Source organism: Odocoileus virginianus, chromosome 24 (assembly GCF_023699985.2).
Source record: "Odocoileus virginianus isolate 20LAN1187 ecotype Illinois chromosome 24, Ovbor_1.2, whole genome shotgun sequence".
NCBI classification, from domain to species: Eukaryota; Metazoa; Chordata; class Mammalia; order Artiodactyla; family Cervidae; genus Odocoileus; species Odocoileus virginianus.
Window position 1 is genome coordinate 13,524,924 of NC_069697.1, and position 15,645 is coordinate 13,540,568.

Below are 15,645 nucleotides of genomic sequence, written 5' to 3' on the forward strand. Positions count from 1 at the left end.
AACATACATGTTAATAATCTCTTCCCAGGTGGACCTGAACAATGTACTGGTGCACAACTGTGTTCTTTTTACATCGATACTCAGATAACGTAAATTTGATTAGATTTCCTGAGACTGAATGCTGTAAGCAATGGTCTGCCATTGCCCTGCTGGTCTGTAGTCCGGCCGTCTTAGTCTTGCCTTTCCAGTGGTCTTTCAAGAGACAGTCAAGAACCACTGAAGCTCTATGAATGGAAAATTGAATTTAAGTCTTAGCTTATAGTCATTCCAGTTTTTAAAACATAAATATGTTTGATCATTTTAGAAACTTTTAAAAATCAAGTTCATTGGTATTCTGACCATCCTTTCTCCTTAAAGATATTTTAAAAATTATAGAACCAAAGAATATTATTTAAACCATATTAGATAAGCCAAGCAAATAAAATTTAGATAATGATATCCTAAATTATACAATACTAGTGTAACTAGTTCCATTGTAGAAAGATAAAAAGTTTGGAAATTACCTAAATAGAATAAAGATCTTATAAGATGAAGAGTGAAGTGACTTAAAATCATTTCAAATTTTATATTTTTATCATCCAAACCTTTGAATTAGAGAATATAGTATCAGGAACCATGTTCCATATATTGCCACAAAATTCTTTTTTTCCATATATTCAGAAAATTTGTGAAATTTTGAGCTAAAATTAAGTAAAAGCTAACTTACAGATAGTATTTTCAGAAAAAAAGTGATACTAATATGTTAAAATAATATAAATTTTAAATAGTGAGGTTTGATGGAGAATATTATAATTTGTATAATAAAAAGTAAAACAATTATGTCCTTCAGTTACATCTAGAGTTGGCTCAGAGTCCTAGTTCTTGAAAAGTTGAATACACTGAACAATCTGTACTTCTCATTTTTTAGAACATGTGAGTACTCAAGGTTTTACTTTATTCCACTTGGGGATGAAAAGTTTTATCCCATTTTTTTAGAATCTTTGCATTAAACAGATGCATAACATTTCACAAGAGCAAGTAGCAAATTTTCCTCTAAGTAGAAATGCTGATATACTTTCTTAGCATTGGTAGTGTGTAAGACAGTTTAAAAGAATCTTTATAAAAGCTATGCAAACTAAATTATGTACATTAATGTTATTATTTGTTCAGGCTGCCTTAGAGAAGGAATGGCTTGCTTTAGATTCCGCCCGCTTCCCTTCACAAACACTGCTTCTTCCAAACCAGCTGCACTGGCCAAAGGTAACATGTCATGGAAATCTCTTAGTGCTCCATCTTTGCTCATTTCTTAAGGTTATGCTATGCTGCAGTGATTAATAATACAATTTATTGACTTGAAAAACACAATTACTTTTAGAAGCCTCTGACTTCCTCCTCATCCCCAGATGTAATTTTTCATGTAGCTTTTCTTTCATTTGCTCCTAATTTTTTTTTCTTTATTTTGGATTTCTTTCAACACTTTATTTCACAGTAGCAAAAAAAAAAAAAATATATGATATGCTTCAGCTGCATAAAATCACTAGTTGACAGCACTTTAAAAATACAAAAATATGCATTAAAAGGGCAACAGCTGAAGATTCTCAGTCAGAGGTCAATGGACTGCAATATCTGTTATTTATTTGATAATCTTTGAAGTTTTTGTTTTCTGAATTTTTTTATGATCTTTTCAATTAATCATTTTGTATACGCAAACTATACAAAAAGCATACCCCTCACCACTGCAAGAAAGGACATTTGTATGTCTATAAATTTCATTTTATTACAATTTTTAATTTTTATATAAGTTTTTATTAAACTACTCAGTAATATGCATGTAAAGTAATACAATATAAATGTTAGATTTTTTTCAATTTATTTTATATGTATGTACTTTTTTCTCTGGTAAGTTCTCTGGAATCTTAAAATGTGATGATACTTCACTTAATTTACCAAGTCATCCAGCTCAAGCATGGCTATGTAATGAGAAAGAAAATTTGCTTTCATCAGAACACACACAATTTAATAGCAGGTAAGCTAAATTGCTCTTTTAGAGGATCAACCTTTAATGAATGACAAGAATATTATATTCCTTACAAAAATAGTAAGATTATGAAAATATGCATGAATTTGCTTGTTTAGAACATGGTAGAGCATTTGTATTAAAAATTTATTGATTTTATGGAGTTTTCAGTGTAAGAAAAAAGTGTGATGTACATTCATTAAAGCAAATACAAAGTGTCAGTGAAATAATATTATTAACTGTTGTATACAAGTGGACTTTTAAATACTGCTCTATAGGTAGAGATAGAATTAGAATAAAAATTCCAATGTTGTTTCTTTCGACAATAGGATTGAAATATGCTCCAAGTAATTGAAATGTAAACATTTTAAATTAATGGCTGACTTTTATTACTTTTCGAGATAAAGTTTTTTCTGTAACTTAAATATATTTTATTTCCAAGTGTGAGACAACATAAACAGCTTGTAGTTTTAACAAGTGCTGATATACTTGTGCTGATTCAGTCAAGTGTGGTTTTTGTCCTGTTGCTAGATCAGAAAGTAGAACTTTACCCAGACCACCTGAAGCAAAGACCAGCCGAAAGAGTCTGCTAAAGTCTGAAAAAGAAGAAAAAATTTCAGAAGAATGGTATGTAGTTCATTTCACACTAACATACTAAGAGATTTATATACTTTTAAATATCCAAAACAGGTATTTTTCAAGATTTCAAGAATATCTTTATTTTTTAAGAAACTATACCTCCGTTAAATTTAGATTCTTAAATGGGAATTCAAATTTGTTTTGGTATGATAATTCAGATATGTTTACATGTATATGCATAATATAAATATAGTCTGAGGATTTTTGCCTTTATTAAATTTGATCTTTTAATAGGGGTTTTAAGGATATTTCTACTGCTCAGCAGATGCTGAAGAGAGCACAGAAAATGAAATCAAAGAAATTAAGGAAAAAATTAGGTGGGTAATCAATGCTCCATAACTGTGTATCTGACATTGAAAATATAATCTTTTAAACTATTTTTAGCAAATTGTATTTAACAAGCATAGAAATAAAATGCACAGATATGAGACTGTCTAAGGTAATATTCCATAAAAAGAATAAGAAAAATTAGAGAAATTTATGATATTGCATTTAATGATTTATCATACTCTTAAATGCTATATTTACTTGTCCCTGTTTCTTATCTACTTTGCTATTGATTATTCTATCGTGCACTGAGAATTATGCTGTAATTGCTTTCTAAGCTGGTTCATCTCAGCAAATGGTGATTCTAAAGAGCATCTGCTTCACGTGCTTATTCCTTTGTGTGTTTTTAAATTGCTTGATTATTCTATAAACTATTTCCCTACATTTATCAGTTCCATGAATATCAGCTTCGACACTTTGGGAAAGGAGCACAGTGTATATCTTTTGTGGTTATGCTGAACTTGCAAAATGTTCAAAGGCATCTTTCTTCTGTCCCACTTGCCAGGCTCTTCAAGTCATTTGTCTTTATTTGGACACCTCTAGTTATTTTATTAAAATTATTTAATATGTGGAGTAATTTAGAGATATCAGAGCAAGAAATAGGTGGTCAATGAATTTATAGCTATAATTAAGACAATTTAAGTTATTTGTATATTTCAAATAACTTTGTGTTTACTCATGGACTCATAGGCTCAATATAAGTAACATGACATTCTTTTTTATCTGCTTTCTCTCCTTCATCAATTTCCTTTATAAAAATCTTAATGTCAGTGAAATGTCTCTGTAAAAGTACCATTATTCCTGAGACAAGCAAGGAGTCTATATTTACCCTATAGTTCTAGCTTATACCAGTATACTAAGAAACACTCAGATTAATTTTTACCTTTATTAATTTTCTATTTATTATTTTGATCAATTCAATTCTAGAATTCTAAGAAATCTATGCATATATATATATATATACATATATATAATTTTTATAAAAAAATAACCAAAATACTGTTGGTTTCTGAGAAATAACTGATACTTGTTAACACAGCAGTTACTAGCCATTAATAAATTACTGATGATTCATTTTTATATTCATAAATGTTAAACTTTCCTTTTTTGGCCTTATATAGTGATATCTTAATTTTATCTTTTATCTTTTTAAGGTAAGTGTGATTTTTTTTGTGTGTACTCAAAATTTTTTACATTTAAAGTATTAAAATTTCAAGCATTTTTAGAGAAAATGTCAATATTTGCTTTGTTGTCAGATTGTTTAGTGCGTCCTGTACTCTTATATTGTAAATTCCTACCAAGTCCCTCCGGGCTCTGTGAACTGAATACTGTGTGGTGGTTACCCAGGGAAATATAACCCCAAGCCCTTAAAAACAGTGAGACTCTCCTTCAATTTTAGGGAAGTAGAATTCAGTGCAGTAATTCAGGGTAGTTTGATAATGTTATATTGCTTTGATGGATATCTCTACTCATTTTCAACAGTATCAAAAGCAACATTTAAATAAATGTTTTGAGATTAATAAAAGTTACTGAAACTCCTGGAGTAAGTTCAAATACCAAAAGTGCCTTACAAACTGATTCAGCCAGTGTTCAACACATAATTATTATTTATGTTCAAGATCTAATTTTTTAAATTATTTAGAGTATTTGCAATAGTCTGTGAGGGTGAAGCTAAGGAAAATTTTATCTTGTTAGACTCTGTCTCTGGAAATATATAGGTTTTTCTTGCTATTTCTAGTAACTGAGTTTTATTTTTTCAGGTTGAGTACATTTTTAAATAAATAAGCATAGTAGGTAATATTTTTAGAAAAATTTTAATGAGGAATATATGCTCAACATAAAAATAAAAATCATTGCTTCAGTGGCCAAAAATTAGACATAATATTATGAGGCAAAAGTTAAACTTCTTTTTATCTGTCACAAGGGGGCATGATAGGGTAACAAAAGAAAAAGGATAACCAGATATTCAAGTTAACAGGGATATCTTAAATTTAGCATTTTGACAGTTGTCATTAAGCATGACCTTTTAGGTAAAGATCCAAAATGGCAATCATATAATTTTTATAGAGATATTTACTCTAGTTACATGATCGTAAACCAAATCACATTCTTATTACTGTGTGAGGTTTTGTGTCTTTATATTAAGATTTTGTTTTGTTTCTCAAAATAGTATTTTATCAAAATACTATCAGATTGATGAAATGAAACCAGTTTTTTAAAAATTTGCATTCTGAAGTGTAAAACAAAATGACCTTTAAATCCTTACTCTTTTTCTCTACTCCCCCTTCTCCACATATACCCAGAATAGATATAGTCAAGGTAAGATTAAAGATGAAATAGAAAATCAGTGGGCTCCTGTACAATTATATTTTAATCTTTAGTAGCTAGATGATGTAGCTTTTATGTCTTTTTGCATATGTGAGCAAATATTAAGACTCTGTAACTCAGTCTTTCTTCTTATAGAATAAAATTTTTTCTAGTGTTAATGTGATCAATTAATATATGCAATTAATTAATGACTTGTGATATGCTATTAACTAATTTGGGCTTCCCTCATAGTAAAGAATGAATGCAATGAATCCGCCTTCCAAGAATGCAATGAATCCGCCTACCAAGAATTCTTGATAAAGAATCCGCCTGCAATGCAAGAGACCCCAGTTCGATTCCTGGGTCAGCAAGATCCACTGGAGAAAGGATAGGCTACCCACTCCAATATTCTTGGGCTTTGCTTGTGGCTCAGCTGGTAAAGCCTGCAGTGTGGGAGACCTAGGTTCGATCCCTGGGCTGGGAAGATCCCCTGGAGAAGGGAAAGGCTACCCACTCCAGTTTTCTGGCCTGGAGAATTCCATGGACTGTACAGTAAAGAGTCGGACATGTCTGAGTGACTTTTACTTTCTTTCACTTTCACTTTCAATTTGACTCTAATGGCCATAATTTTAAACTTTTACTACTTAATAAATTTAAATATATATTAAACATTTTAATTCTGTTAAATACTTTAGAATTTACTGGTAATTTTCAAATATACAGTTACATATGTGTATCTCTTACACGTCCAACTTGCCAACCTGAAAATTTCAGGCCACCGGAGGGCAACATTGTTCATGAAACTGCGGGAGACTAACCAGTTCTGTGGGTACAGTCACTCAGTCCTGTCTGACTCCCTGTGACCCCGTGGACTGTAGCCCGCCAGGCTCCTCTGTCCATGGAATTCTCCCGGCAAGGGTACTGGAGTGGGTTGCCGTTTCCTCCTTCAAGGGATATTCCCGACCCAGGGGTTGAACCCAGGTCTCCTGCATTGCAGGCAGATTCTTCACTGTTTGAGCCACCAGCGAAACCCTGGTTTTTTTTTTTCTTTTGTTTTGTTTTTTCCAAGTATTTGTTTAGTTTTCATCTGACACTTATTAGCATTAATTTATAATCACATCTATTTTTTCCGGCCTCCTCTGTTCATGGAATTCTCCAGGCAGGAATACTGGAGTGTAGCCGTTGCCTTCTCCAGGGGATATTCCCGACCCAGGGATTGAACCCTGGTCTCCTGAGTGTAGGGAGAGTGTCAAATGGGACACTCAGAGGAGAAAATTAAATGGAATCCCTGCAGTCTAACAAAGCTGTAATCCTCAAGGCGGTGGGGCATAAATAGACGAAATATGGAAGCATTAATCCAAATTTCTTACTGTGAAAAACCTTACAGCAAGTTGCTCAGTTGTTGTTGTTGCTCTTAATAATATTTCCTGTTGGTATCTTGTATATATATTTATTTAACCAAGGGATATATCAATAATATTTGATTAAGATGAGAGTGAAAATAGGGCAAAAGGTAGGGGTTAGTTATTTGAAGAAAGTTGCAGATAGGAGAGGAAGACCACTCAGGTTACTGATTAATGAAGAAACGGGCTGAGAAAGCAAACAGTGTGGGAAGCCTTCAGAGGACTGTCAGTATTGGTGACTTCCATTAGGATAGATAAGGTCATCAGCTTTAAACAGAAGAGAGAGGATGGGGAGGAGGGTGAGGAGGAATTAATTGAAAGCCACAGGATGGAATCGAAAATTGTGAGGAGTTACCATGATTTACTCAGTTTGGTATTGGGTTCTAATTGTTATCTGTGGTAAGTCACTGCTCTTTCCCTCATGATGGACCTAGGTGTGAGCCAGTGATGGCTGATCTTAAGTTTGTTGGGCTTCTGTTTTCTTGTCTTTTTGTTTTTACTGTCGCGTCATGGACAAAAGTGATTTCAGAATTTGGTGATCTGGGTAGGAATTTAGCAGATACCTGGTGAAGTTTGGAGGTTAGTACTGCAGCGAAGAACATCATGTGTAAAGTGAGAGTTGCTAGTTTATTGAAAAATCTAAGGATCAGTATCCTAAAGATGTCATAATTGGTAGCAAAACTAAGATGAGCCAGATGGAGAAAGAGAGTGAGTGAGTGGTTGTGATGTGGACCTCTCTTCAAAGAGGAGATTTTAGTGCGTGTAGGGATTTTAGTGGGGAAAGAATAGTAAGTTTAAGGGCTAAGAGTATAAGGATGAAAACATAACATTTTCATTCCAACATTTATCATATTTATGCATATCAAATTTCAGAGTTAGAAGAAAGATAAACCAGGATGAAGAAAAGAAGGTTAATTTCATTACAAAGATAGAACTCCCATTAGGGATATTGGGCTTTCTAGATGGCTCAGTGGTGAAGAATCTGCCTGCAATGCAGAAGACCTGGGTTCGATCCCTGGGTCAAGAAGATCCTCTTGGAGATGGCTACCCACTCCAATGGTCTTGCCTGGGAAATACTAAGGACAGAGGAGCCTTGCGGGCTACAGTCTATTGGGTGGCAAAGAGTCAGACACAGCTGAGCACACACACGTGTGCACACACACATTACTAGGGACAAGAATCATCTTGCAGCTGTTGATAACACCTAGCACAGTGTCAAGTACATGCAAAGTATTCAATAGATATTTGCTGATTCCATGTGAATGAAGAAAAAAGCTTGAGACTGTGTTGGTAACATTTAGTTATAGCCAAGAGTTAAGCCATATAGAAAATAATAAAAGCTAACTTTTTAGTATGAATTAAGCCATTCATGAGCTATAGCAAAGAGATCAGGTTGCAAAATGATAAGACAATTATGACATATTAAGGAGGAAGGATCAAAAGGAAACAGCTTAGACAAAACTGACAAAGTGAAGTGTATTGCTGATTTATTTTGTTCACCTCAGTGATTCCCACAAGGAACTTAAAAGAATTTTGATTAAATGTTACTTCATTGTGCTCTAAATAAACCAATAACAAAACTTATTTGAATACTAAAATCATGGAGGACTCAGTCTCCACTTGTTCCCCACCAAATTCCCTGAGCCTAATACCGTAGGGGCGGTTTAGTCGCTAAGTCGTGCCTGACTATTGCGACCCCATGAACTGTAGCATGCAGGCTCCTCTGTGCATGGGATTCTCCAGGTAAGAATACGGGAGTGGGTTGCCACTTCCTTCTCCAGGGGATCTTCCCAACCCAGGAATCGAATCCGGGTCTCCAGTATTGCAGGCAGATTCTTTATTAGTCGAGCTATGCTGCAGCTGCTAAGTCGCTTCAGGAAGCCCTATTTTATAGTCATTTAGAGTATTTTAGTGTATTTTATAGTCATTTAAATACTGTAGTAGATGTTCAATAAATAGCTGTTAAGCAGATCAGCAGTAAGTTAGATAAACATCACTAAAGACATATAACTCTGTGTGTGTGTGACTGTGTGTGTAGTTTATAGTCATTTAAGTATATGTTTATGTTTGAGAAAAAGTGAAAGTCTTAGTCACTCAGTGTGTACGCCTTTGCAAGCCCATAGACTGTAGCCCCGTAGGCTCCTCTGTCCATGGAATTCTCCAGGCAAGAATACTAGAGTGGGCAACCATTCCCTTCTCCAGGGGATATTCCTGGCCCAGGGGTTGAACCCAGGTCTCCTGCATTGCATGCAGATTCTTTACCATCTGAACCACCAGAGAAGCCTATATTTGAGAAAGAAAGAAAAGAAAGTGAAGTCACTCAGTCATATACGACTCTTTGTGACCCCATCGACTGTAGCCTGCCAGGCTCCTTTGTCTATGGAATTTTCCAGGCAAGGATACTGGAGTGAGTTGCCATTTCCTTCTCCAGGGGATCTTCCCAACCCAAGGATCAAACCCGGGCTCCCTGCACTGCAGGCAACTCTTTACTGTGAGAAAGCAAATTTAAATTAGTAAATAATACTCATTATTAAATAATGAACTATAGCTAGTCTTTCAACCTTAACATAAAACTTATTTTATAGTACTCTAAATGGCATATACAGAAAATGGGGATAATAACCAGATTTTCAGATTTTCATATATGTCATTAGTAAGATAAAACTTATTTTATAGTGCTCTAAATGGCACATACAGAAAATGGGGATAATAACCAGATTTTCATATTTTCATATATGTCATTAGTAAGTGAGCTAAATTTAGGATTAAAGAAACTGTAAAGAGATTGCTCGGGATCTTTACAGATTGAAATAAAATTATTTTATTTCATAAAATCTGTAAAGAGATTAAAACAATGTTAAGGATATTATAATGCCTAAAGAAAAGTGTTACTTAAATGAAGTAATGGATATAAAGTGTCAAGTACAGAACCACAAACATAATGGAAACTCAGCTTACTAATTGTTGTTTTTCAATTGCTAAGTTGTATCTGACTCTTTATGATCCCATGAACTGCAGTCTGCTTATGGGTTTCTCTAAATAAATGATAAAGATGTATTTAAAACCTATTTCTCGAATACTGAGCAAGTCATACTGATAGATACAAAAATTTAAAAAACAGCAACATAGACCTGCCATTGATGATTGCTGAGGTGTAGATTTAAATGACTTTGGAATGCTCTTTACAATATCCTTATCTACTGGCTCTCTTACTCAATTGTGTATTTTTTGAAGGTAGCAATAGCCTCATTCATGGTGGTCTTTCCAGGGACCATTAGAATCAGGTGATTTTTTCCCATCTAGAATTACTACATTTTTGGTTTCTTATCATTATTCCTTTGCAACTTGAATTATTTTAAACCCATTTAAGGTGATGTAATCAGAATGCTTTGAAATAAAAATATTAAAAATGTAGTATTATTTATGTGCTCTTGATGAATAAAATGATCTTATTGAGTAAATTAGGGCTTCCCTGCTGGCTCAGACAGTGAAGAATCTGCCTGCGGCGCAGGAGACCAAAGTTTGATCCCTGGGTTGGGAAGATCCTCTGGAGAAGGGAATGGCTACCCACTCCATTATTCTTGCCTGGGGAATATACAACTAGACAACTCTTCTAATGATTTTATGTGTTGAATTATTAATCATGATAGTAGTGTGAATCAAGTACTATCATTGTCCATGATTTACCTATTAATAAATCAAGTCATGGAGAGCTTATTATTTGCCCAAAGGAGTACAAAAGATCTTAGAGAAGATCCATTGCTTTTATTTCATGTGCTATATTGAATTGAATGAAGTCAATTATGGATCAAACAGTCTGTTCCTGTATATCCTACCTTATTCTAGTAATGATTTAAGATCTTTTCCAAGAAATGTTATTGTTTTTTATGTTGTAATTATCTGTTTAGTAGCTGCCCTTTATTGAGTACCTACCTATACTTATGTCTTGATGCTTTGCATACAGTATCTCATTAATGCGCACAGTAATATTTCAAAGTTAATATTATTGGACAAAAAGGAAGCAGAGGATGAGACTAATTTGTCCAGAATCATACGACTGGTAAATATTGGAGCTTGGATCTAACCCCATTTTGTATAATTGTAATATTTCTTGTCAGGAAATACAAACAGATCAAATAAAAAGGCAAGAAGGTTAGGAGAATGTGTAGAAAAACGGAAGGTTATAATAAGGTATCATAGAATATGTAAACCCACAGAAATCTGCCTTCCCTGAATGACTAATGCTTTTATTAAAATTTTACCTGTTTTTGGCTGTGTCGGGTGTCCTAGTTGAGGCGGGGGGGCTTCTCATTGCAGTGGTTTGTCTTGTTGGAAGCAAGGGCTCTAAGCGCGCGGGCTTCCGTGGTTGTAGCTCGCGGGCTCTAGGGCCCAGGCTCGGTAGTTATGGCACGTGGACTTAGTCTCTGTGGCATGTGGGATCTTCCCAGATTAGGGATCAGACCCACGTCTCCTGCATCGGTAGGTGGATTCTTTACCACTGAGCCTCCAGGGACGTCCACTAATGCTCTTTTTAACAAGCCAGTATTTGAATTCATATAGAAGCACCCAACTCTTACAATACCTTGGTCACTTACAATTATGAGATGTGTCCAAATATTGACTATTATTTTCCCTAATCTGAAAAACAAAACCTCTCTGAAACGTGTCTGTCATGCTTAGTAAGGGTAAATTGTAACTGGAAGACTAATGGAAATCTTCAGCATACTCATGCTTGAGAATAACTGCAAATACTCTTCTGCTTTTCTAATTCACATTTGAAAAACCATGCTATCTTAACATAAAATTAAAATAAGTAATTTGGGTTTTATATTTTAAATCTCATTTTTTCATTTAGCATATTCACTTCTACTGTACTAGATATTAATAGAAGATTCTTATAGTTCCTTTTTGCAAGATGACATAAAGGTATCAATAAAATGTAGACTGTGCTGAATTGTGGTTTTATGTTAGCTTCATTTATGTTTTTATTGAGGTATCACTGACATACAACATTATATCATTCAGATGCAACCTATCTTTTTAAAAGTATATGAACCTACTTTAAATGCAGAACTTTCTACTCTTTATTACAGTTCCTCACCAAGTATAAACCTTTTGTCTTAATTAAACCACACTAAATCCCCAATTTCACATTCCTTAGAACCATTTATTATCAATAAAAAGTTATAGGACCCTACTCTTACAATTATTTATTTTGTAAAATTAATAGATTCAGAATTCTCTTGGCTATAAAAAATACTTAGAATTTATACATCTTCATTATGTAAAATATCATAGATCGACGCAAACCAGAAATTATTCATTTATCTGTAAAACCAATGAAAATTATATTTTATGTTTCTTATCTCATTTGTCTTGCTTCCATCTCCTATATCTTACCTTCTTATAGTTCAGAGAAGGAAAAAAGTAGGGTATATGGTGTTTCCTATAATGATAGCTTTTATCTATGTATATTTATGAAAAAATGTATTCAAACAAAAATATCAGGAATTTAACAAAGGAGTTAAAATAATAAACAGTAAAACTCCATAAATAAAATGTTGATGGCATAACTGGGAAATTTAAATGCAACTTTTTCTCATTATTAGTTATTTCTGCCCTGTGTAGTAAGTACTGGCTATTTCTTAATCCGATAACTAAGAGTATATAGATGTTGGTTACTTTACTATATTATAGAGATATTTTTAATAAGTCATCAGTTCCACAGAATTTTATAGAATGGCTATTATTTTTAATATTAGTGTAGAAAATGTTTAGCAATTTGAGAGAAGGAAAGAACCAGAGCTGAACTTTTGTCTTAATCTCTTTTTGTCTAGATCCCACTGTACGCCTGGCATTATTCAAAAACAATGAAAATAAAGTTTCTGTTACAAAACCACCAGAGAAAGCACAGCCCCAAAGAGATGGTTTCTTTGAAGGTATGATTTAATCCAGACCTATAGAAAAATTAAAAGATGGAAAATTGTCTTTAAAGAAAAGTTTTAAAAATATTCATTAGTTCTAAAGTACATATATTAAAAATTATGTATAAAACATAACTAAATAAAAGTCAAAATATGGCTCTTGGAGCTAAAATACTAATTTGGTATCTTGATTCATTAGCATGGTAGTTTAGTATTTGTATTGTTGCATATATAAATTTAAATTCTTTGTATTTATGTGTGAAAATTATAATGCTATATCATCAGTGTTACTAACTTTATTTAAATTTTACACTGACAGAATATGTTACCTTGTATCAATTGAAGTGAATACATGTTGAAATGATATTCTAATACATTTACTGCTAATGTATGCAAATTACATTTAAATATTATGAATTAAACTCTGGAATTTTAAATATTTTACTATATTTGAATCTTGTCCAACTCACTTCTTGGATAAAGAATCCGCATATATAAGTGGAGTGGCAGATTGTATTCCCTGTTTCTACATTCAGAACAATTATGGACTTATTAAGCAGGAATATTTAAATATAATAGAACAGCCAAATATGACTTAAAACAAGTTTCTGTTGCTTTTCCTTAATATTAAAATTGTAATAATTTTCACCTATAGTCTTGGATTGTAATTTCTTATAGGAAAAATAGAGTCAAAATATTTTGCATGGAAGTGAACTATTCAAAAATCTTAATACTTTGTCTTCTGTATGTTTTACCACTAGCACCACCTGGGAAGCCCTGTCTTCTGTATGTTTTAAATAAATCCTAAAAATTACACATCATCATAGCTTGAGTGAAAATAGATACACTTTAATTTATGTTTCTATTCGGTGTTGTCTCAACTAAAGAAAAATGTGATAGCTACTAATTTTATATTTATTCAGAGATACTTTACTAAGTCGAGGTAGAAGGTGTGGGGTCTAGAATTTCCTTTAAGCATATAGTAATAAAAATATACCTAGAAGGATAGATAAAGCAAGTGTAGCAAATCATGGAAATTGTTGGATCAGTAGATGATGATATAAGGAAATTTGTTTTAACATCCAATTTTTTTTTAATAATTGAAATTCCTATAGCAAAACATTAAAAAGGGGATAACCATTGAATGTTTAAAAATCAATATTATTTCAAAAATGTTTATGGATTAGTGTTTTAATAGAACTAAAATATACTTCCGATATAAAACAAGACCAGTTTTAATCAGGGTTCATTTCTTTGTAACAGTCTCAACTTCACTGTTTTTGAAAGGGAGAATAGAAATTCTGCTAAAATAAATAACAGTTCCATAGATCTTACCTGTTAAGTAGTAGCATCTTACTTTAGGAAGGATATGCCTTGTAAGAAAGATAATTAGGGCATTTTTGCCCTTTAAATTAACATCTACTTCAGAAACAGAATGAAGGAATCTATCTCAACCTCTTCTGTGACATATGAAAGGTAAAGACATGTTACTATCAAGAATGGCATATATGTATACACTGTATTTATTGATTTTTGTACTATAGTAGTGATAGAAATAAAATGGAACATTGCCACATATGCTTTCTGATATGATGTGCATTTTTGTTTTCCTTCCTCAGTATGAAATATGTTTAGCTTACTTGCTTCTTTATAAACCTCAAATGCATTTGGGAGCATGTCATTAATTTTACTGAATGGTCTTTATGTATGCACCTTATATTCTAGTGACTAATAGTTACTTTAAGGCTTTTTTTTTTTTTTTAAGAACAGGCTTGGCAAAAATGTAAGTAGCAAAAAGTAATTTTCCCTAATGTTTATTTCTGCCTTTTTTTTAAATGGGAAAAGAGTGAGGCAAAGATTATTTAATCATTTCTGGCCAGGTTGAACACCATGTTATTTTTAGCTGCTGCTCTGGCCTCACCCACCTCCTAGTCTCACATTCTGTATTTTCTTGCTAGTTAGAAGCCAGCTTCCAAGTTAGCTACCTGACTAACCACCGCTTCCCACTGGAGGGCGCATTTTTAACCAGGTGCTCTTAGATACAGTTCACAGAGTGTAAGATGCACCCTTTGTGAATATGATTTGATAAATGTCAATATATTTATAGTTACCCAACAGAAATATAATTTTAATCTAATAAGTATCACAACAATATAATTTTAAAACATGAGAAAAACTGCTATCCCTTAAAAAATTCAAATAAAATTAATTGGGTATCTTACCCCCCAAAAGTGAGGGCAATCAGAATTAAATTTTACTGTAGATTTAGATTGAATGATTCTATGTGGAACAGTTTCTAAATAGTGGAATAGTTGCATGCTGGCCCTGTAATAATTTCATTGGCTTTGTTGGAATTAGACGATAGTATTATTTGAATTTTTTTCTTTAATATAAAATATTTTATAAAACATCTGATTTTGTAAAAAAAAAAAAAAGTAAAAATATGTATCTACTTTTCAATAATACCTATGTGGGGTTTTCATGATTCATCTTATAAATTTTACTAAAGTGCTTTGATTATTTTTGTTGCCTTTATCTGGTAGTCACTAGCAAGGCAAAGTGGATGGTAGTTATATCCTATTGGTCCAGGATTTAAAATATGCTTAAACTTAGGGAATATTTAACATGAGATGTCAAGTTATAGTAAATGATATAAGGTAAATAATTATACCCTGTTAACAGACCATGTTTTATGAAGTGCCCTTATGTTTTGCTTTGTTCATGAGTCGTTGGCAATTTTTGTCTAGCTGCCAGATTTAGACCCTTAACTCAGACCTAAAGGTTGAAGAATTCTTAACCACACCTGTTCTGAGGATAAGTGTGTGTCAGATACCCGTTAGTTTTTCCTATGATATGAAACTAAGAGCCTGAGCATTTTATCAATTCAACATTGATTTGCTTGATTTATTTGCTTATTTTTATTTATATTAATATCATGTCTGGTACCTGTCTTGGTTTATTCTATATCACCTGTGATTTCTACTTAGGTTTCAATATCTGATCTTGCCTTAAAATTTGAAACACTTTCTTAATTAATGCCTTAAATATT

General features: G+C 32.8%; 1 protein-coding gene across 5 annotated transcripts in view; it reads left to right on the plus strand.

Moving 5' to 3' along the window:
• LRRIQ1 (leucine rich repeats and IQ motif containing 1) overlaps positions 1-15,645 on the plus strand; it is a 210,896-nt gene that overhangs the window by 110,776 nt on the left and 84,475 nt on the right. For 4 of the 5 annotated variants that reach the window (XM_070454293.1, XM_070454295.1, XM_070454296.1 and 1 more), the window contains 5 exons: positions 1,150-1,239; positions 1,884-2,005; positions 2,528-2,623; positions 2,870-2,952; positions 12,510-12,611. In XM_070454293.1, the coding sequence (XP_070310394.1) occupies positions 1,150-1,239; positions 1,884-2,005; positions 2,528-2,623; positions 2,870-2,952; positions 12,510-12,611 (493 nt within the window). Of the gene's footprint in view, positions 1-1,149; positions 1,240-1,883; positions 2,006-2,527; positions 2,624-2,869; positions 2,953-12,509; positions 12,612-15,645 lie in introns of those variants that run through there. The other variant, XM_070454297.1, reaches the window with a different exon arrangement.